Source organism: Chelonoidis abingdonii, chromosome 3, assembly GCF_003597395.2.
Source record: "Chelonoidis abingdonii isolate Lonesome George chromosome 3, CheloAbing_2.0, whole genome shotgun sequence".
Taxonomy (NCBI): domain Eukaryota; kingdom Metazoa; phylum Chordata; order Testudines; family Testudinidae; genus Chelonoidis; species Chelonoidis abingdonii.
The window spans coordinates 12,437,436-12,459,947 of record NC_133771.1 but is presented as its reverse complement, the minus strand read 5'-3'; the positions used below and the strand labels follow the sequence as shown (position 1 = coordinate 12,459,947).

The 22,512-nt window shown below is 42.3% G+C and overlaps 1 protein-coding gene across 1 annotated transcript in view; it reads right to left on the bottom strand.

The window, feature by feature from the left end:
* PKHD1 (PKHD1 ciliary IPT domain containing fibrocystin/polyductin) overlaps nucleotides 1–22,512 on the bottom strand; it is a 394,719-nt gene that overhangs the window by 147,458 nt on the left and 224,749 nt on the right. Inside the window, exons 48-51 of the mRNA XM_032796706.2 lie at nucleotides 20,149–20,326; nucleotides 19,460–19,655; nucleotides 8,341–8,406; nucleotides 6,234–6,362 (exon numbers count right to left, since the gene is read on the bottom strand). Coding sequence (XP_032652597.2) covers nucleotides 6,234–6,362; nucleotides 8,341–8,406; nucleotides 19,460–19,655; nucleotides 20,149–20,326 — 569 coding nt within the window. The remainder of the gene's footprint in view (nucleotides 1–6,233; nucleotides 6,363–8,340; nucleotides 8,407–19,459; nucleotides 19,656–20,148; nucleotides 20,327–22,512) is intronic.

Sequence of the window (22,512 nt, the reverse complement as noted above, 5' to 3'; positions counted from 1 at the left end):
TTTCAAACCAACATTCCATTGCCAGAATTATAACACATTCTCCTTCCACCCAATATGCAATGTGTCAGGAGTGTGTCATACTGAAAAACTATCAACCAAAGCACTGGAAATCTGAGCATTTGAGGAGCTAATGCATTCCATGATCTGGCCTGGAATGAAGACGGCTGCTGTTTGCTGATGGAATGGTATGAATCAACTTACCATTCATGCTCTTCAGAGTTATGCAATTGGTTTTTAAATGTGGGAGTCCCAATTTAGGCAATGAACCTGATTTGCAAGCCTTATTCACATGATTAATCCTTATGTGATGGACACTATCTTGGCTAAAACACCAGAGACTGAACCAGAGAACTCCACAGGTAAACTAATGAGCTGATAGATGAACTCAGGCCAATCTATTTACATAGCCTCGATCACCATAGCAACTCATAATCATTAATGGACTTGGTTTCACAGCACTCCTGTGACAAAGGGAAGCGCTACTATCCACACTGGGAACAGAGGCACAGGGAGCCTAAGTAACTTGCCGTAGGTTACACAGAAAGTCAGTGGTGGAACCAGCAATTGAACCCAGGTTTTCTAAGACCTAGGTCAGCATCCTAACCACTAGACCATCTTTCCTCTCATGCCAAAAAACTCCTTCTGGGACTGTAACAGCCTCATGTCCTCTGTGGCTCAGGCATAGAAAGAGACCCATAACACACCCTCACCAGTGATCTACCCATGCAATAGTCGTCCCACTAAAGTTATCATTGCAGGTGAAATCCACTCCATGCAGGCATTTTGGATAATCAGTAAAGGTTGTTTCTCTTCTAGCCTGGAGATCATTTATATCCTTTTGGACTAAAACCAAAGAATGGTTCTCATGGGAGACTTCAATTACCCTGACATCTGCTGCTAGAGCAATACAGCAGAACATAGACAACCCAGGAAGTTTTTGGAGAGTGTTGGGGACACCTTCCTGGTGCAAGTGCTGGAGGAACCAACTAGGGGCCATGCTCCTCTTGACCTGCTGCTCACAAACAGGGAGAAATTGGTAGGGGAAGTAGAAGTGGGTGGCAACCTGGGCATCAGTGACCATGAGATGGTTGAGTTCAGGATCCTGACAAAAGGAAGAAAGAAGGGCAGCAGAATACAGACCCTGGAATTCAGAAAAGCAGACTTTGCCTCCCTTAGGGCACTGATGGACAGGATCCTCTAGGAGGCTAATATGAGGGGGAAAGGAGTCCAGGAGAGCTGATTGTATTTTTAAGACACCTTATTGAGGGTGCAGGAACAAATCATCCCAATGTGCAGAAAATATAGCAAATATGGCAGGCGACCAGCTTGGCTTAACAGTGAAATCTTCAATAAACACAAAAAGGGAGCTTACAAGAAATGGAAACTTGGACAGATGAATAGGGAGGAGTACAAAAATATTCCTCGAGCATGCAGGGGTGTAATCAGGAAGTCCAAAACACAACCGGAGTTGCAGCTAGCAAGGGATGTGAAAGGTAACAAGAAAGGTTTGTACAGGTATGTTAGCAACAAGAAGGTCAGGAAAAATGTGGAACTCTTACTGAATGTGCAACCTAGTAACAGATAATGTGGAAAAAGCTGAAGTACTCGATGATATTTTTGCTTCGTTCTTCACAGACAAGGTCAGCTCCCAGATTGCTGCACTGGGCAGCACAGTATGGGGAGGAGTTGAGCAGCCGACAGTGGTGAAAGTACAGGTTAAGGACTATTTAGAAAAGGTGGACATGCACAAATCCCTGGGGTCAGATGCAATGCATCTGAGGGTGCTGAGGGAGTTGGCTGATGTGATTGCAGAGCCATTGACCATTATCTTTGAAAACTTGTGGCAACTGGAGGAGGTCCCGGGCAATTGGGAAAAGGCAAATATAGTGCCCATCTTGAAAAAAGGGAAGAAGAAGAATCTGGAGAACTACAGACCTGTCGGGCTCACCTCAGTCCCTGGGGAAATCATGGAGCAGGTCCTCAAGGAATCCATTTTGAAGCACTTGGAGGAGAGGAAGGTGATCAGGAACAGTCAACATGGATTCACCAGGGGCAAGTCATGCCAGACCAAATTGATTGCCTTCTATGATGAGATAACTGGCTCTGCGGATATGGGGAAAGCAGTGGACGTGAAATACCTTGATTTTAGCAAAGCTTTTGATACAGTCTCCCACAGTATTCTTGCCAGCAAGTTAAAGAAGTTTGGCTGGATGAATGGACTATAAGGTGGACAGAAAGCTAGCTAGATCATCAGGTTCAGTGGATAGTAATTAATGATTCTGTCTAGTTGGCAGCCGGTATCAAGTGGAGTGTGCCAGGGGTCAGTTCTGGGGCCAGTTTTGTTCAACATCTTCATTAATGATCAGGATGATGGGATGGATTGCACTTCAGCAAGTTCGCGGATGATACTAAGCTGGCGGTGGGGAGTACATATGCTGGAAGGTAGGGATAGGGTTAAGAGTGACTTAGACAAATTGGAGGATTGGGTTAAAAGACATCTGATGAGGTTCAGCGACAAGTGAAGAGTCCTGCACTTAGGATGGAAGAATCCCATGCACCGCTACAGACTGGAGAGTGCCTGGCTAAGTGGGAGTTCTGCAGAAATGGATCTGGGGATTACAGTGGATGAGCAGCTGGATACGAGTCAACAGTATGCCCTTGTTGCAAAGAAGTTTAATGGCATATTGGGCTGCATTAGTAGGAGCATTGCCAGCAGATTGAGGGAAGTGATTATTCTCCTCTATTAGACACTGGTGAGGCCACATCTGGAGTATTGTGTCCAGTTTTGGGCTCCCCACTACAGAAAAGATGTGGACAAATTGGAAAGAGTTCAGCGGAGGGCAACAAAAATTATTAGGGAGCTGGAGCACATGACTTATGAGGAGAGGCTGAGGGAACTGGGCTTATTTAGTCTCCAGAAGAGAAGAGTGAGGTGGGATTTGATAGCAGCCTTTAACTACCTGAAGGGAGATTCCAAAGAGGATGGAGCTCGGCTGTTTTCAGTAGTGGCAGATGACGTAACAAGAAGCAATGGTCTCAAGTTGAAGTAGGGGAGGTTTAGGTTGGATATTAGGAAACATCATTTCACTAAGAGGGTGTTGAAGCACTGGACTGGGCTACCTAGGGAGGCGGTGGAATGTCCATCCTTAGAAGTTTTTAAGGCCCAGCATGATAAAGCCTTGGCTGGGATGATTTAGTTGGGATTGGTCCTGCTTTGAGCAGGGACTTGGACTAGATGAACTCCTGAGGTCTCTTCCAACGCTATGATTCTATGAATAACAATTTGACTACTGGTACCTATAACTGATTTTTAGTACTCTGTGTGAAGCTGTATGGTTAGTTAACGTGGCAGTTGGAACTAGTGGAGTGGAGGAGTGAAGATGAAGCTTTTCTAAGGCAAGAGAGTGTAAAGGTGAGGCAAGTGATAAAACAGACAACTTGGGACGAAGATCAAGCTAGAAAGTTTATTCTTGTGGTTCTTAAATTAAAATAAAGGAAAAGCAGGGTGGAGTAAGTTTTGGACACTAACCAAATATGTGTACATATGCACCAGCCTGAGACCCAAGAAGGGATTATATCTATATATCTACAGCAACATGACAGTTCTTTACGACATGAGGAATGCAGGCAAACAGAAGGAACGGCTCTCCATAAACTAACAACACACTGCAATGAATTGTGCATAGTCTAACATACAACTACTCCTCTTGTTTGTTTCTTTTTGCTTATAAAACATTTTGCTTTGGTTTCCCCATTCGGTAAGGCTTTTAAAGGGTGGAGATGGCAGTTTTTGTGCCACTGTGGAGCAGTATGTTCTAAAGAGTTGAACAGCAGGACTCAGAACTAAGGATTCCTGGATTCTAATGCTGCTCTGGCATTGAGCTGCTCTCTGGTCTTGGGAATGTCACTTATTTTTCTTTGTGCCATACTTTCTCCATGTGACGAATGGGTATGATACAGCTTTCTTATATACAATGCAACAGAGGTGTTGTGAGGATTAGTTAATGTTTGTACTGTAATGTAATGTAGTAATGTCTCCATTCTTATCTTCAGGCCGCACAACAGCTTGGGCCCAGTGTATCTAAAAGAGCCTAAAACTGCAGGATGAAAACTGTGATCAATAGCTCTGCCCTGAGCCACAGTGGAACTTTTTTCCATAAGGCTTAAGATCATCTGTGTGGGAGACAGATCTTTCTTGGGGGCCAGTTCATGACTTTGGAAGGAAGTCCTCCAGGAACAAAGCACCATCATAAACCTCACCATCTTCTGCTCCTGCAAGGTGCACTTCTTCAACTTGACTTCTCTAACATAAATACAGAGCAGTGGGGGGGAAAAAACCCTACCAAAAGAAAACACTCCATCGCACACAAAATTCTCTCTCTGAGGAGGAGATGAGAGAGGGAATAAACCACATGTGAAAAGAAGTTAATCATGCTTCTCAATGCATAACCGGAAGGAGCTCCGCTCAGACACTATGGTGATGAGGGTGATACAAGAACCTAGATAGCACAGAACAGAAAAGACAGCACTTCTTCTGTTTGTGAATTGTAACTAAAAAGGGCATGATTTTTACAAATTTTGTCACTATTTATAATTTGTACATTTTTTTGTGTCACTGCTAGAGGTTTTTTGAAAAAACAGAGGGGAGGGGCATTATAATTTTTTTTTTTAAATCCCTGCTTCTTCATCAAAATTTGAAAAATTTCAACCAGCTCTACAATTAGTTGAAAACCTGTGGGGGCAGAGGAAGACATGGGAAAACTATCAATTTTTTATCAGTATTTGAAATTTCAGTGGAATTCTTCAACCCGATCTTATGAAAGAGGTAGATGAGTCGGTATTTTGTGTACTAGCCTATCACTAGGCTACTTGGAGTCTAGGCATCTGTACACATTGTAGCCAGTGAGGGTCCAAGAGAAGCAAACATACGTAGATGCTTATGCGTTAGCCAGAACAGAGTCCTAATTATCTGTGTCAGAAGTCTGGCCAGGGGGTTCTGGGAGCAGCTGTGTCTTTCCCCCATCTCATATATAACTCACACTACTAATTCTCTCTTCAACTAATGCTGATTTTTACTACATTCATAATGTGTTATTTAATTATTTATCATTTATATGTGGGGCCAATGAAACACTTCTGGGACACAATCAAATCAAATGCAAAAGTAATAATCTCAATTTGCCCAAGAGGTAAAAAATGACAACAGAAAGACCCTCCTACCCCCACAAGAAAAACAGATGACAAAACCCAGGTCCTCGGAGTAGGTCTGGGACAGGCATTCCAGAAGGATCAGCAAACTCAGGTTTTGTCAGACCAAGTTCAGGGGGAAATTCAGAGTCCAGGGCATTTTATTGAGAGTGCCCTGCATCCACCACCCAGATACACAAGTCTAAGGACTGCCAGCATTATAATTAGTACAATATATTATTCGTATTGCTGTAGTGCCTCAAAGCCCCAGCCATGATCAGGGCCCCGTTCTCCCAGGCGCTGCACATGTATGCATATAACACAGTGTCCCTGCCACAAAGGACTTACAATCTAAAAAGAGAAGAGATGCAAAGGCTGAGAGAAAAGAAGCTTAATTATCTCCAATATTTAGAAGTGGAGCTGTGGCACCCAGACTTGGGCAACCTGACATATAGGTGACATATATTCACAGACACAGAGTAAGTGCCTTAGCCAGATGGCCGTATGAGATCAGCACTTCAGCCAATCTCCACTCTTGGGGTAAAGCCCAAAGACAAGGATGGACTCAATGGTACTTAGAAACCCAATCCATAAACGGATTTAGAGTTCTAAATAAACAGCTGGACAGGAAACCAGAAAGCAGAATGGAAGCCAGTACAGTCTTAGGAGCTCAGCTGAAATATGCTCCCTGTGTGAAACACCACTAGGTAAGTGGAAAGAGACATTCTGCATTATCTGTGATATGGTACATTTGAGTTTACTTAAAAAAAATAATAAAAAATCCCACCATAGAACCATGTGTATATTTGTGCAGTGGATGTGGGCTTATGAGAGAAAGATAGAGAGAGGTCTGTGCTTTGGGGGCAATATTTGTTCTAACAAATATACATTTATGCTGCAGTCTAAGGTCAAATGTTTGTGTCCTCTGTACACTGGAATCTACGGTTGTGTTAATTAGCACATGTTAAAACTGGACTAACATTTCCAGTGTAGACATACCCTTGGTGTTACTGAGAGAAACTCAGAACTGTACTTCCCTTACTTACTAGGCAAGATGATGACATCCTGACCAGGGGCGGGAATGCTGTGGTTGTATCCACCCCAGCCTTTTTTCACTCCACTCCATGATTCAGGAAATGACCATTTCAAAATGTCATCAGGAGGAGAAACTGGAGCTAGAAAACAGGATGTACAAAGAAAGATGTATTTGGAATTGTCATTTGCTGGGGGTCTTAATCTTTCCTGGATAGTCACAGATCCATGGTATGAACACCCTATTAGTGTTAACTGATTTAGGGTATGTCTACACAGCGATTAGGAGCTGTGACTGCAGCATGTGATCTAAAGCTAGCAGAGAAACCACGGGAGCATAACCAGCAGCATTAGCTAACCACCTGAGTATGTATCCATGGTCCTGGAGGGTTATACTCAGGCACTGTGCTGATTCAGTTTCACCGCTATTTTTAGCAAACTAGCTAGATTAAAACTAACTCAGGTATGTCTATGCATGCTGCAATCACACCTCCAGATTGTTGTGTAGACATACCTTGTCACTCTAAATGCTGCTTTGCTTCTGAATAGAAGCACTGGAGGTCCCATGAAAAAGAAAGTTCTCCTAAGTTTGAGATCATCTCTGCAGACCCAAGGTGGTGGGAGAAGGTCCAGACAAGCATTCAAACTCTTTAGTGCTCACCCAAATCAAGGCAGAGCTCTAAGCAATGTGAGGTTCCCCTATGATACTTACACAATCTTTTACATTTTCAAAGTGCTTTACAAACAGTTATTTTATTTCTTTGTAACTATATAATAGACTCCAGGAATATCATTCTGTGTGCTACTCTGAAGCCTAAAGCATCAGCACAGTCAGTGTGAAGCAATAACAGCAGCTACAAACATGATTGAGAGCCCTTTTGGGGCAGAACAGCACTTGGTTCAAATATCATTGGGATTTTCAGTCTCTAAGTGTCCAATTTTTAAATTCTCAGCTATTTTCAGCATTTTTAAACACTCGACTTTATGAATTATATCTATGTGAGAGCATGGGCTTTCAGCTTGAAAGATTTACCTAACAGCAATAAAAGCAATTATCCAAATCTCTCAATATCTTTGAGACATATTTAAAGCACATAAATGGAAGGGGAAAAAACCCTAGCAATCTCTCCTTCCCCATAAAACCAGAACTTGCCCAGTGAACCAAACCATACCCTACCAATAAGTGTCTGGTCTCATTGTGTGCCTTCCTACCCAAAAGCCAGGAAGCTAGAGGGATTCCATAATATGTCCTAAAGGTCAAAGGATCTAGGCTATGTGAAAATCAACTAAGCTCTTTGAAAGCAAGGACTTTTTTACTATATATATCTGTGCAGCATGTTGAATAATGAAGGTCTGGGGTGAAATCCTTGCTCCAGGGAAATGGGAAAATCCCTATTGACTTCAGTGGGGACCTAGATATCACCCTTGATCCAGACTGAGGCTTCTAGGCATTTCTGCAATACAAATAAATAATGATTATAATAATCCTGTGAGGCAGGTAAATTTTATGAACCCCTTTCCACAGTATAATGAAGGCCAGAGAAGTTGAGCCTAACTTACATTGTTAGCTCTCTGGGCAGGCTCTGTCTTCCTGTTATGTGTATGTACAATACTTAATACAATGGGGCCCTGATCCCTAGCTGAGGCCTCTAAATACTAGTGCAACACAAATAAACAACAGTAACAATAGTGGACTACCTAGCAACTCTGTGCAAATCCAAGATTAGAACTCGGTAGGTCTTCCTTGTTTCAGCCCTATCCTTTGGTCTACTATGCTGTCTGGCTCAATGTGTAACTGCATAATAATGTCATGCTATTATCCTAAGATCACTGTGTAGCACTAAAATACATTGTAGTCTTACATTCGCCATGACCTTTATGATCTGATATGGTATTTCTTATCAAAAGTTTATAGTCTTTTATAATGGGGAATCACACATTCATCATATGCAATGGTAGATGTGGCTCAATAAAATGCTTAAATGAATGCCAAGAGTCCCTTTTGGGCTGACAGATGTACAAAACATAGAGGTGATGTGCAGCGACATTTTCCTGGAAACTTAGGAAAAGGAATTGCTGTGGCTGTTAGACCAAACCAGTCAGCCTGAGATCATCACATACCTGGTACAGGTAGAGGGATTCTTTCTTCTCCTTTGAGTGTTACTTGGACTAGTTCTTCCCCTGTAACTGAACAGAGAGGGTACATAGGTTGTGGACAAACCCCATCAGCAACCGAATGGAAACTAACAAAAGTAATTAGACAGTAATCTCTGATACGATGTTTTCTGATCATTCACATTTCTAACAACAAAAGGTTTCCCAAGTATCTAGCCTTGTTGATCTTTTTTCAACCATTTTTCTTCCAGTGTTTTTATAAAGAAATGAATATGTTTTTGTTTGTAGGCACTGAAGGGCTCTTGGCACCTTATCAAAAAAAAGCTAAGAGCAGATATACAATAAACAAAAGCCACACTTGGCATGCCAATTTCATGTACCCCATTGTAAAACTAAAGTAGCTCTGTAGACTGCAATGGCTTTACACTAGTGAATTACTTTTGATTTACAATGGGATAACTGAGATCAGAAAGGGAACTGTAGGTTTTGTTCATTGTATGTATGTATGGTCTTGGAATCTGAGTCAAGACTGGATGCTTTTCTAAAAGAGATGCACTAATTCAACCATGATTTATGGTTAGAGCCAGGAATTCTATGGCCCATGGTATGTAGGAGGTCAGACTAGATTATCATAACTGTAACCCCCTCTGCTAGGTTTTGTCGACAGCAACAAGGGCTCAGTTCATCTATTAAAATTAATACCCCACTAGCTTGAGCTCCTAGCCAGCATTTCTGGGATCACTTAATACCTTTCTTGGGTGCCCTTAATAGGCAATACTTCCTACTCACAAGCACTGTGTCTGTATATGAGGAAAGGAACACTTCATTAACACAGTCTCATCTTGGAGAAACACAGCAACTATGTATCTAAATGAATGACAAGTAAAACACTCCCCGTGGTGGTTGTTGGCATCCTTTCGTCTGCGAGAGACTGTGAGAATTGCAGCCTATGATGTAGATGGTTTGCAATGTCTCATGTGACTGAATAGGCCAATCCAAGATTTGCATGATCTTTGGTAGTTATTGCAAATGACTGTATCTTGGTTGGGAGCTGCTTGCTTCCTGAGGGCTCAAGCCAACTCCTGTTATGGACTTTGATACCCTCATGGAGACGATGATGCCACTTTTTATGATCACTTGCCAAGATTTCCCATTGGTCAGGATCAATTCCAAATTCCTTCATGTCTCGCTTGCATGTGTCTTTATAGCGAAGCTTAGGATGTCCTGTTCTTGTTCCCTCTGATAGTTCCCTGTATGGCATGTCCTAGAGTAGTGGTTCTCAAACTAGGGCAGCCGCTTGTTCAGGGAAAGCCCCTGGCGGTCCGGGCTGGTTTGTTTACCTGCCTTACTACTAAAAATGTGAGTTCTTGCCTCAGTTCCAATTCCAAACCAATTCTGAGTGTGTGTACAGTTATGGTGACTCCCAAGTATCACTGGAGGAATTCTGGGTAAGAAGCTTATGCAGATGAAGTGCTCACTGTAGCCACAATTCCCACTGTTCACCAATAGACCAGGGAAGAGAGCTTCTTCTCCTCTGGAACTTCTGTCCATCTTGAGCTCTGAATAAACAACGTATGCAGATGAAGCAACTCTGTGGCCATTCTTCCCCCATTCACCAGATAGGAGCAAGGAGCTCTTTACCTTCTAGAGCAGGGGTAGGCAACCTATGGCACGAGGCCCGAAGGTGGCACACGAGCTGCTTTTCAGTGGCACTCACAGTGCCTGGGTCCTGGCCACTGGTCCTGAGGGCTCTGCATTTTAATTGAATTTTAAATGAAGCTTCTTATACATTTTAAAAACCTTATTTACTTTACATACAAAAATAGTTTAATTATATATTATAGACCTATAGAAAGAGACCTTCTAAAAACGTTACAATGTATTATTGGCACGCGAAACCTTAAATTACAGTGAATAAATGAAGACTTGGCACACCACTTCTGAAAGGTTGCCAATCCCTGTTCTAGAGCTTCAGGCCACAGGGCTGATGATAAAGCTATCTCCTGACCTTAAAACTGGTGAATCTAGAGCGGGGGAAAGGTTCCAAGGCTACATGACTATGCTCATAGCTCTACAGAAGCAATGTTACAAAGAAGAACTCCTACTAGCTAGCCATTCAAAAACACTCTTATCTTCTCCACAACATTCACCTTAACCTGACAATAGGAGTGTATGTCACCTTGAACTTTACTTACCTTATCTTTAAACAGGCCTTTGTCCTTTTAAATTGTGAGACCCACTTCTCCTTATCTCCCTTCCCATCTCCCAGTGCAACCAAGCTAATTTAGAATGTCTGAGGTCCATTAATTTTAAGTGTCAATAAATTAGTGGGAATAATCAAAATACTTGATTCTTTCTGATAATTACTATCTGATGTCAGTTTAAAACACTAGACTGAGTTAGGAGCATATGCTCCTATGCCGAATGAGGCTTCCATAATTAAACAGAATGGGATTCCATGTGGGTTTTCCCACGCCTGATTAATTTGTAATCAGGTGCCACAACCCTGCTCTTCAGCGACACCTTGTTTCCCACTAGTTAATTACAGTCTGGTGCCATATTTGCAAAAGCCACTCTGAAGTGCAAAGTCACCATACAGGGACTCCACTTAATAATGCCATGGAGTTTGGTCTGCCACTCTGCTTCTGTCTCTTGTGGAGATGGGTGTCATTGTTAGGGTGCTAGCCTGGAGCACCGGGTTCAATTTCTTGCCCTGCTGCAAACTTCCTGTGTGAACTTAGTGTCTGTGCGCCTCAACTCCCATCTGTGAAATGGGGACCAGGGCACTTCCCTAACTCCCAGGGGGAGGATAAACTGATTAAAGATTGCAAAGAGTCCTGTGGCACCTTATAGACTAACCGACGTATTGGAGTATGAGCTTTCCTGGGTGAATCTTTGCTGCTTTTATAGATCCAGACTAACACAGCTACCCCTCTGATACCTGATTAAAGATTGTGAGGCATTAGGGTGCGGGGGCAACATGAGTACCACGGAGAGATTAATGCTGTTCTTGCGGTACTGCTTCACCTCAGCATTTGTGGTCAGAAACAAAGAAAACCTTATTAGTAGAATTAATGCCGGAAAGATAAAGCTGGCAGTGAAAAGCCTGAACAAAAATATGTTCCTTTCAGAAATGATGCCAGACTGAGGCTTAATTCTAATTCTCTCAGAAATGAACTCAGCAGTAAAATAAGGTAAAAAGGAGGCAAAGGGTAATTTGGGTATAAGCAATGAAGCAATCTATCATAATAGGAGAGACCTGAGAAGTAGGACTACCTGAAGTAACTTATTGTTTTAGGAGAATGGTTTAGACCATCTGCTGTAGGCCAGTCTATTCACTATTCATTTTCCTCTCACTTATTTCAGGGCAAATGAGAAACGATCCTGTGAAATCAATGGGGTTACACCAGAAGATAAACAGTTGCAAGAGACAGGAGAATCCTACAACCGTGCTTTTGTAACAAGGTATGAAATATGCTCATGTGACTTGGTTACAACATACACACACACACAGTCTGATTACCTCTGTTTGCAACAATGCATTCAGGGGAAATCTGGTCAGCTATCCCCATACTGCCTCAGCAGGGAACAGAATATCCAGCAGACATTCAGAATGGCACCAGCAATACATGAAACAGAGAATGCTGGGATTCCCTACTGCACAGAAAGCTCGGTACAAGGAAGTCTGTTTATTGTGGCTACATAGAGCTGGTGAAGGGGTCCTGTTTATACAGCAGGTAACACTACTGCAGCCTGGTTACATGAAGACAACCATATATTAGGCCAGGCCAATGACAAAAGCAACTCCTGGTTAGCTGCCATGGTAACTACTCAAATTGGGTGATAATCCTAACCATGCTTAGAGCTAACCACATCACTAGCTTATCAGCTTGGTTCAAAACTACAGGGTTTGATTCTCTACAGCCTGGCACTTAATGTAATTATTTATGCTAGTGCAAGGCAAAGTAGGTGTAAAGCACAATCATGCTGATTGGAAAGCATTTTACACCCACTTCACTCAGGAATAAATGCCTACACAAGGTCCCATGCACAGGGCTGCCTGGCGGGGCGGGGGGGGGGAGGGCGCAATTTGCCCCAGGCCCCAGGTCCTGCAGGGACCCCCACAAGAATATAGTATTCTAAAGTATTGCAACTTTTTGTTATGGAAGCGGTCCCCAAAATTGCTTTGCCCCAGGCCCCCTGAATCCTTTGGGTGGCCCTGCCCATGCAGTGGAGATTCAAGCCCAGAGAGTGGACAAGGACATAATTACTTAGTTTTCTGGGTGGTTTTGTTTATATATTGAGTATATTATCATCATTTAGGCAAGGAACAGGAAGAGATACAGGCAACACAGATAAAGGATGTCATTAGTAAACATTGGATTAAGGTGCCTCTTCGCAACATGCAGTTATAAGGCTCCAGGGCCTAGTTGTATAAAAACTTTATCAGGCCCATCAATTTTCTGTCTGATTACAGCCCTTCCTGGATGCTTGGGCTATGAATCATACATAAAAGCCTTCTTGAATTCAAACTTCCTTGCATCTTCCTTCCCCTAGTTTAGGTCTCTGAGTTGATGTGAAGGAGGAGCAAAACAGTCTTTCATCAGCTATGTAGTGACAGAAAACTTGCCTGTGGTTATTAGAAAGTGCTGAAAGTAGGATAAATGCTCCAATAGCCTGACTTACAAATAAGAAACAACATCATGCCATTCAACATCAATAGGGCCAACATAGATCATGGAAAACATCAAAACTTTTAGAAATCACACTCAACTACAAGGCATCTGCAGCACTACATGTGAGACAGATCTTCCAAAGCTGGGGAGATGGAAGATTTGGTCAATTACTGGAAGGTGCCATATACTAGGGTGCTCAGAACTGTATTATCATATGGATTTGGATACCATGCTGATAGGCAGCAATATAAAACCTTAAAATCTGGCAAACCAAGTCTGGCTTCCTCTCTTAATGGATTAATAATGGCTGCAGCAAAGACTGAGGCAGCATGAGCTTCCTCAATCTTCCATACCAATGAGCTTCAATCCAGAATTACAAGGACTATCACTAAGAGTGAAAGAGTGAGAGTTAGTCTTCATTTTCTGATCACCACAATCCACTCACTTTTTGGCCTCTCCACTGAGGCTGCCAGCGAGGATGACAATTGGTGCTGTGTGTGAGGGTGTTTTTCCGTGGGTCAGTGATTGGGGCACCTGTCCGCTAGGAACTGAAATGAGAACACTCAACTCATTTCAGAGAAGTAAGGTTAAGATTTTGTCATGGTTATTTTTAGTAAATGTCACGGACAGTCGTGGCCAATAAACAAAAATTCACGGGAGCTGTGACCTGTTCATGACTTTTACTAAAAATAACAGGGGAGAGAAGGCTGGAGAGGGTAAAGGGAATGACAGCTGGAGCCCCATGGTGGGGGACTGACAACCACAGCACCACTTCTACTGAAGGGCAGGGGACAGCTTTGACTTCAGCCTCGGCTGAAGCCATGAGGAAGGGAAACACAGAAGCAGCTCTCTCTCAGGCCCCATCAAAGAGGAGGTGTGGGGGGTGGGGTCACACACAGCCCTGGCTCCGGCTGAAGCCGTGGGTCAGGGATGCATAGCCGCAGCTCCACCTCCACCGCTGATAGCTGAAGCCGAAGTCACAGAGGTCCAGTAAAGTCATGGAATTCGTGACTTCCGTGACTAAATCATATCCTCACATATAGGCCATTAAAAAGTGTTCAATAGTACTGTGACCTTTGGAAACTACTCACTCGGTCTGAATTCAAACTGGCTAGAAGTTAAAGGCTTATTATTGCGTTACCAATCTCCTGAGCCATCCAGCTTCCCACTTCAAATCTTTCATCCAAAATGCCCCTTGAAACTGGGGCAATGAATATGAATGAAGCATCTTTGTTTTGCTCATATCATAATTTTCAATGTAAAGACAACTCTTTAGAGGCCTGCTCTTCTCCTGCTGAGATCAATGAAAACCTCCCTTTGGCTACAATGGAGTTTGGATCAGGCTTTAGGTATTTACAAGAAATAACTATCAAAATAATGAAATTCAAGTTGCTTAAACTAATTAAACAGCAAGCCTGGTTTGATGCAGCACCAACACAATGCTAAGCCTTGATCCTTGTCACTTTACATGTGAGGAGTCCCATTGACTTCAAGGAGACAAGATCCATATATTAAGTTCATTGGCAAATGGGCTTGGAGTAAATGAAAAAGTTCAGTAAACATGTTCATTAAGTTTAAATCATGTTTTTGACAAATATTTCAACTAAAAATGTTTCAATTAATAAGCTTCCTTGTCTTCATTTTCAAGGCCCTTCACTGCCTATCCCCACCTTACCCATCATCTCTGATTCACTACTGAGAGGTCAACCTCCACCTTCATTCCCCAGTAATTAAACTTTCAAACAAGCACCTTCATGCTTTCTCCCATGCTGCCCTTTATGTTTGGGAGTTGCTCCCATAAAGATCTGCTAAGCTATCTCATTATCCACCTTCAAATCTCTCCTCTGAACTCTCCTTTGCCATAATGCCTGCAAAAAAAACCCTAACAATCAGTTTGAGACCACTGTCTGTTATGTTGACCAGTACTGTCCCAATGCTTCCTGGCATTTTCCTGACCTCACCTGTCTATATATCCATCTGGTTTGTCTTGATTTATACTTGGAGTGTAAGCTCTTTGGGGCAGGGACAATCTTTTTGTTGTTCGTATGTGTACAGTGCTTACCACAAAAGGATCCTGGTTCAAGACTCGGCTCCCAGACATTACCACGATGCAAATATAATTAATAATAATGAAAAGGTCATAAAAATTGAAAAACAAATGAAAATGGTTCTATCTTGAACTCTTTGAAATGAAAACAACTTTGTAATTTCAAAGGGTTTCACAACACTAGGGATTTAAAATACATTCCACTACTTATTTATATGGTGGTACTGCCCAGAGACCCCAGTCCAGGATCAGGCCCCCATCCTGGTAGCTGTTGTACACTTACATAATGAAAAGACAGTCCCTGTCTCAAAGAGCTGACAGTCCAAAACAAGTCATTACTCTAGTCTGCATAGAATACCTCAGACTTAAAGATGCCATTGTCTGAGTTTGCCCCAGTATGACATTTACCTCCCCACACTGTGACATGAGATCATCATGCCACAACGTGGCGATGTTGCGTCAAAACGCAGTCATGACGTGAGCCTGTGTCACAGTAGGTTAGTGTTTCATAGGGCCAGACAGTGACTACAGGACTCACAAATGCTCTTGGAGCACTTCTTTTGGGACACAAGATGTCCGGGAGGAAAATAGCATCTTCCCACATACACAAGGATGAATAGCAACCCTAAGAGCATAGTTACAGAGGTATGGATGAGAGTAGCCCCCAAATTTCTTCAGCACAGGCGACTACAACACTCTTACCCCAGCAGCAAAAGGGAATAATCTGCCCGTGAGCACCTCGTATTTTGAACTTCTGAAAAAAATCCTTTTTCAAAGCGCTGCATGGGAGTTAGTTAACAGGATTAATGTTCATAAGTAGCAGTCAGCACCTTGGTTAACAGGATCATTGTATGTGTCCCCCATGCATCAGAAACACTGGATCCTGTGGGTTCTACTTATCGTCCATTATAATTATAATCCCTCCACATTAGGAGTCTTCTGCATTGTTTGTCCCATGCTCTAATTTCCAAACAAGTAAAGCACCAGGGCAGCTTAACCACCTTGTTCCCAACCTTATATTTTCTCGCCCTTTGTGTCAGAGAGACTCATTCCCCAAAGACTAGAGCTTGCAGGATGCTGGTCAAATTCCGTGACCAATCAGACAAGGGGGGCGTAGAGAGCATCTGAGCTGAACATGAGCAGTCCCCAATGCTGGCTGAGGCAGATTCATTCAGCTGTTTGGCTTTTTTGAATAACAATATCTTCCCAGTTGTTGGGCAGTTTTTTTTTAATTTCCATTGGGGCTGAGCAAAGGGCTGTGTGAATTTAGGAGCCTGCCTCTGAATGAGCTGGCATCTGAGCCGTATTTACTGATGTTAATTTTGGATTTAATGCACCCCTGCCACTACCCAACAGTTTGCCCTAAAAAGCCTTTTAACTGGCACAAAGGGAGAGGGTCAAAAGTAAGTTGACCCCTGACAGAATGTACAATTATTAGAGAGAGGCGATACATGAGCAGCTGCTGGAACCCCACCGGTACAGCAAAGTGCTTCCAAAAGTCAGAATATGAATAATACACTCAAGGTCTTCCCCCAGCTCTGCGAGGGCCTGCTACTTTCTCCAGGAAGAATTATAGCCCTCCCGAGCAGCTGCAATAATTGTGCTCCTATTATCCTAGGGACCTCCCCCTGACCACCCCCTACAAGTGTCCATTGTCGAGACGGAGTCAAGTGATTATATGCTCTGGCTGATGCTGTTTGGGCCCAGCTGCCTAACTGCTGACACACGAGCACCAAGAGCGCGGACTCGCGTCTGCAAGACGGGACTCTAACATACCAGACCTTTTACATAAGTCAAGCAGGAACAAATGATGCTTTATCAGCCCTACTGATGGGGCAGCCCCCTCTTCCTTTGAAGTGGCGGCTGCTTATAGGCCCTTACAGCTTTTCCTCCTTAGCACAAGCAAACATCCTCCTTTTGATATGCTACATGCTCATTATCTCTGCCCCATTTAATGATTTTTGATTGAAGGGTGGCAGCTCAGTTGCCAAGAGAATAGTTAAAGAGGCTCCACACAGTCAGGCCTACAAGAAAGGCTTTCCTTGTGCAGCAGCCTAAATTTGGAATTTCTTAACAGTGTGTTCTTGTTCTTAGCGGCAGATAAGAGCTGAGCGTGAAATTCTTAATTAAGCAGTAAATAGAGAGTAGGGTGTCAGCAGATGCAGCCAGTAGCCATGGAGACCAAGTCACATGAACAAGAGAACTGAGACTAAACATAGGCCTCAGGCTTGGATGTGAGTGACAGCTGAAGAATCCTACAAAGCTTGTAAACTGGATTAATTAGTTGACTAATTATTTCATATAGTTAAACGTAACAAAAATAAAAAAACAGCTCACAATGTTAAACAGCGGAGCGTTCTGAGGGCTAAAACCAAAAATGTCATTCTCTCTCTTTCAATTTACAGATTCATCTATTTTAAGGCTGGAAGGGACCACTGTGGCCATCTTATCTGACCTCCTGCATGACACAGAGCAGAGAATTTCACTCAGTGATTCCTTTATGGAGTCCAATAACCTGTGATGGACTTTTTTTTTTTTTTTTTTTTTTTTTTAAGAAAGATATCCAAACTTGATCTAAAGACTTCAAGTGCTGAAGAAACCACCATACCCTAGTGTAGTTTTGGTCCAATGGTTGATAATCCTCACTGTTTAAAAAGTGTGCCTTATTTCTGATTTGAAATTGTGTAACTTTAACTTCCAGTAACGTGCACTAGAGTTTAGGATAGCAATTAAGTGGCACCTCAACGCTACAAATCCATTCATTTCAGATTTTCTCCCTCACCACAAAGTTAGCTTTTCAGTAACAAATATTATATTAATGGTCTCCCAGTTATAATGTAAATAAAGTACTAGTTGCAGTCTAGTCAAATATTCTCAGCATGGATTATAAATCTGAGGTGGAGGTGTTTTCATTCATTTGAATGCCAGACATGTGAATCTTTTCCCCTGTATTAAAAACCCATGTACTAAATGCAACACAATCAGAATGCAAACAGGACGGAAGGAGGAATAGAAATGTAACCATTATGTTTGAGACTGCTGCGTGCTAAATGGTACATCATAGCTCCCTATTGCTGACAGCATTAGTCAGATCTATTTCTTTAATGTCAATAATGTGCCAAGAAATGTGCCACAGTTTTTCAGCTTTCCCAGGTTTCCCTATTTCAGGGAAAATTTTATGCAGGGTATTCAAAGTGCCCAACTGTTGACATATATGTACTTGAAATAATAGGTCTTCAGTGAGGAATTATCATCAGATTTGTGTGTAGCTGTATGTGTCTTTTTTTCCCCCCTTCTTACTGTTAGTAAATTGGAAAGAAATCAAGATTTTTTCCTCTGGTGATAGATGTCTAGCACAACCTTGGGTGAGTCACTTAACTTCTCTAGGTTTTACTGCAATCAGATCAGTGCAAATCAGAAGTAACTCAGTAAAGCCAATGAACTTGTATGAGCGTCAAAATGGTCTATGTGAGTCAAGTTCAGGTCCTCTATGTTTTAGCGTAGTTAAGGGTATATCTACATTACTGAGAAGTACGCTATCCAGGGGGGTCTATTGCCTGTGTTGAAGCCTGAACCACGGTGTTCTCCCTGCTGTTTTAACTGTATAAACTGGAATAAAGGGAGTGCAAGTACATCTATGGGAGCTCCAAGTTACACCCTGGTTGCAGTATAGATATAGTTTATGTGTGAATAGCAATGAGAATAGCTGCGTCCCAAGGGTACTGTGAGGTCTAGTAACTTCCGGTACTGCCATTATTAATCATGGTCCTAATCATTACTTCTCCTTTCACAACCAGAATTTAGCACCAGAGTGACTGATTTGCTGGAGAAAAGAGTAAAGGGGTGAAAGTCCCAGGTTTTGAAGAGGTTGCCAATGCCAAATTACAAAATTAGCAGGCATTGGTGATCACAATAAAGAACAGGAAATATTCACAATATTTAGAAAATATCTCTAAAAAAGTCAATGTTTTCAAATGCATGGGCCTACAAAACCACTGAGAGTTCATGATGTAAGGACACCCACTTCATATGAGTAATCCTTAGTAAAAAAAATACTCCCATGACTTTCAGTGGGTGCAGGATTGGACTCACAGCAAATGTCTCCCAAGACATTTAAAGTGGAGGATTCAAAGAATTGATAATAGACTCCAAAGCTTTTTCACCTCCAAAACACCAGTTTCCAAGGCTCATGCTGTACCCTCCTTTGTGGATAACTAAGAGATTAAGGCCCTGACCCTGTAAAGACTTGGGCATGTGTGTAACTTGTTATTTGAATAGTCCTATTGACTTAAAGCTATGTCCATGCCTAAGACCTAGCAGATCAGGATCTTTAATTGCAGTTTGGCCACTCCAGCACTGCTCATTTGCACAACGTTACATATATTACTTGCATTGCACTTACCTAAATAGGTTAGCTTCCCCAATTTGCTGTTGAAAAACCAGTCACAGCCCTTGTTATGATTGTGTGAAGGAAGTGACTGGAGTGGCTGACCAGGCCTTGTCCCACAGAACACCATGACCTCAACATAGGATGGGAGGTTCTCATGTTCTACCAGTAAGTAATTCCCAGCAATGAAGTTATCGAATGTAGCCGAGTACTAGATGGAGGAAAACATAATGAACAGGCATTTTCTTAAAGAGTAATGCATTCTTTTGTCATTTGGTATCAGAAGCATAAAATGTTAAAAACTATATATGATATATGGGAAATGGATGCTAAATCAAACCTCCTGACCACATTAAAACATGGGTAGAAATTATGGACCATCAAGACCAAGCTTTGGTGGGTTTTAAGTGGTGCATAGGTCTTGTTCTGGCCTTATGCACCGCGGCGAACATTCACCAATAGTGCTCAGGATGCTCTTCCAGCTCAGTGCAATTTCATAAAGGTGCCAGTGTATGTGATCTGAAGACTATCTTGTGTTCTTTTACGAGCATGCAGTACTTTTCCTCCTTTGTTTGCCCATCGAGAACAATGGGAGGATTTTTCTTCCCTTGTTTCTTGGTATGGTTTTGGTGAATGCCATTCATCCATTACAAAAGCCATTTTATATGTAAATAAATAAATAAATGAATAAATAACAGCATTACCTGCAGTTGTTTGCTCACAAAAGGGTTACCAAATGTCAGAGTGTAAGTCTCCTGGTCCAAGAGCAGAGCCATCCAACCATAGGGGTTTGATAAAGTATCAGAGACGTAATGGACTGTGGTTGTCTTATTATTACTATCAGTCATAGTTAAATTATAAGGAAAGTCTGGAGCCTCTTTTCTAGGAAAAAATACATTAAATCTATGTTCAAACCATTCATTTAACAATATCATTACATTTTATTTGTTCTACAGTAGCACCTACAGGCCCCATCTGCGATGGGGGTGCAGGCTCTGCCCTGAGGTGTTCATACTCTAAATAGACGAGAAAGACAAATAGCGAAGAGGAGACAGAGGTGAAGTGACTTGTCCAAGGTTCCACAGAAGGTCTGCGGCAGAGCCAGGCCTGTTCGCTATTTGCTAAACCATGCTTTCTGAAGCAGGATTGCTGGTCTCCCACATCCTAGGTGCATACCCTAACTGCTGGTCTAGTGCAGGCTGGGTCTCTCTCTCTCTCTTGCTCTGTCACACACATGTTTTTTCATGAAAAATTTCTAAAGGACTAATGTGAAATGAAAACAAGTTCCCAAAACTTCAACATTTTTCACAAGCCTGTTTCCAGCCAGCTCCAGAGATTATTCAGTTGATTAACAGGCCTTCTACACAGTCATTTCCTAAAGCCAGAACAAGAATATATCTGAATTGTGTGACATCTAGGACATTACCTCAGTTTTTAGGACCTGATCCAAAGCCCACTGAAGTTAGCAGGATTCTTTCAATTGACTTCATTGGATCCTTAGAAATATGGCCTGGAAACTATGGGTTCTATTCCCAGATCTGTCACTTAACTTCTCTCTGTTTCAGTTATTCCATCTCTAAAATGCAGATAATACCTAATTCATGAAGCTTAATTTACTGGAGTTTCTACCACCCTTTGAGATCTTTGTATGGAAAGCACTACTGTCTATAAGTGCAACACTTTAGCATTACACGTCTTTCCACAATGTTAACTTCTCGGGGGGGAGCAAATATATGAATAATATCTATAAAATGGCCATTAAACAATGGGAAGCATATGTCATTTAGGCTCACAAATATCTTTTTCAGCTCATGCACAAAGGAGAAGACTTGAAAGAGAGAGTGTGGATCACATCTTGGACCACTGTTTGATTAGTCAGCACCTCACAAAAGAGGTGATGATTTCATAGAACCATTTATCTGATTGTCCAAAGAAAAACTCAAAAAACTACTACTTCGCTAATTTCCCATTTCTCACCTAGCTCCAGTACAGCCCATCAAAAATTATTTAACAATGTACAGTAATAATGACAACATTCATGTGTGTATGATGCATTGTCATTAATATGACTGAATTCCAGTGCTAAAAAGAATAAAGTACAGCTGGGATTACTAGATTCACCCATATTGATTACCCCAAAGCTTTTACCATAGGACAGCCCTCTGTTCCCCCTTATTGTCCCCCAAATTGTAAGAACATAAGAGCTGCCATACTGGGACAAACCAGTGGTCCATCCAGCCCAGTATCCTGTCTTCCAACAGTGCCAATGCCAGGTGCTTCTGAGGGAATGAACAGAACAGGGAATCACTGAGTGATTCATCCCTGGTCACCCACTCCCAGCTTCTGGCAATCAGAGGCTAGGGACACCCATGGCAGGGGATTGCATCCCTGACCATCTTGACTAATAGCTTTGACAGACATACCCTACATGAACTTATCTAGTTCTTTTTTTAACTTTGTTATAGTTTTGGCCTTTACAACATCTCCTGGCAATGAGTTCCACAGGCTGACTGTGTGTTGTGTCAAATAGTACTTCCTTTTTTTTTTTTTAAAACCTGCCACCTATTAATCTCATTGGGTGACCCCTGGTTCTTGTGTTATGTGAAGGAGTATATACGAACATAAAAACGGTCATACTGGATCAGACCAAAGGTCCATCTAGCCCAATATGCTGTCTTCCGACAGTGGCCAATGCCAGGTGCCCCAGAGAGAATGAACAGAACAGGTAATCATCAAGTGATCCATCCCTTGTCATCCATTCCCAGCTTCTGGCAAACAGAGGCTAGGGACACCAACACAGGCTAAGGACACCACAGAAGCTCGGGGTGCCAATACAACAATAATACTTCTTTATTCACCTTCTCCACACCAGTTACAATTTTATATACCTCTGTGGTAAACTCTGTCCCAAATCTGGACCTTAGCGTACAAAATCTGGGTGCTTACTGTGAACCTCCCCAAGCTTATACCCAGCTTGGATCTTATTTCACTGCCACCAGATAGTATTGAGGCTACTATCAGCCTGGGTTCCCCAAATTCCTTGGGGGGACCCCCTCTCTGGCCTCCCC